Source organism: Octopus bimaculoides, chromosome 2 (assembly GCF_001194135.2).
Source record: "Octopus bimaculoides isolate UCB-OBI-ISO-001 chromosome 2, ASM119413v2, whole genome shotgun sequence".
In the NCBI taxonomy this organism is placed as follows: Eukaryota; Metazoa; Mollusca; class Cephalopoda; order Octopoda; family Octopodidae; genus Octopus; species Octopus bimaculoides.
Genome location: NC_068982.1, coordinates 189789587 through 189790363, shown reverse-complemented (window position 1 = coordinate 189790363; position 777 = coordinate 189789587). Strand labels below are relative to the sequence as shown.

The 777-nt window shown below is 30.6% G+C and overlaps 1 protein-coding gene across 1 annotated transcript in view; it reads right to left on the bottom strand.

Moving 5' to 3' along the window:
• Positions 1 to 777, bottom strand: part of LOC128247091 (circadian locomoter output cycles protein kaput-like) — a gene marked incomplete at its 5' end in the record, with an annotated part of 44079 nt that overhangs the window by 23755 nt on the left and 19547 nt on the right. Inside the window, one exon of the mRNA XM_052965916.1 lies at positions 511 to 617. Within this exon, the coding sequence (XP_052821876.1) occupies positions 511 to 617 (107 nt within the window). The remainder of the gene's footprint in view (positions 1 to 510; positions 618 to 777) is intronic.

The following is a 777-nucleotide window of genomic DNA, read 5'->3' as shown; positions in this document are numbered from 1 at the left end:
ATATATATATATATATATATATATATATATATATATATATATATAGATAGATAGATAGATAGATATAGATATAGATATAGATATATGCGCATGCATACATATATTTATGTATATATACATATATATATACTTTGTTTTTGTATTTGGTTCACAATATTCTTGATGTGAATTTGTGTATTGAAATAAATCTTGTCTTGGGAAGGTCATCACATTAATGATAACACATACACTGGTTCAATACTACTTCTTTTGGGTTAGATATTTAATCTAGTTGTAGATTAGAGATATTTAACCAAGTGACTAACAATAAAAAAACTGATAGTTAGCCAAAGCATATGTTATTATTAGTGGTGTATTCACCGTATCAAGACAAGCAAGATACATACATACATTCATACATACATAGACATGTGTGTGTGTGTGTGTCTGTGTGTGTGTGTGTGTGTAAGGTAGCAGTAGTAGTTACAGGAAAATGAGAAGAAAGACGAGTAGGTAGGGTAGTTTACATACGTGTATGGTGGGAGTATCTCATATGGAGAATATCACAGGCGTGTATGTAATGGTATAATGTCTTCTCGATCAGATCTTGCGGTTCATAACCCGTCAGTTGTGCAACCCTGAAATGGAAAATGGACACATGGAGAACATGGGGCAGTTGGAACAAATAATCATACGTAGACACAACTGTGTATACACATACAAATACACATTCATACATAAATACATCACACATAGACACATATATGCATTCGTATATATATATATATATATATATAT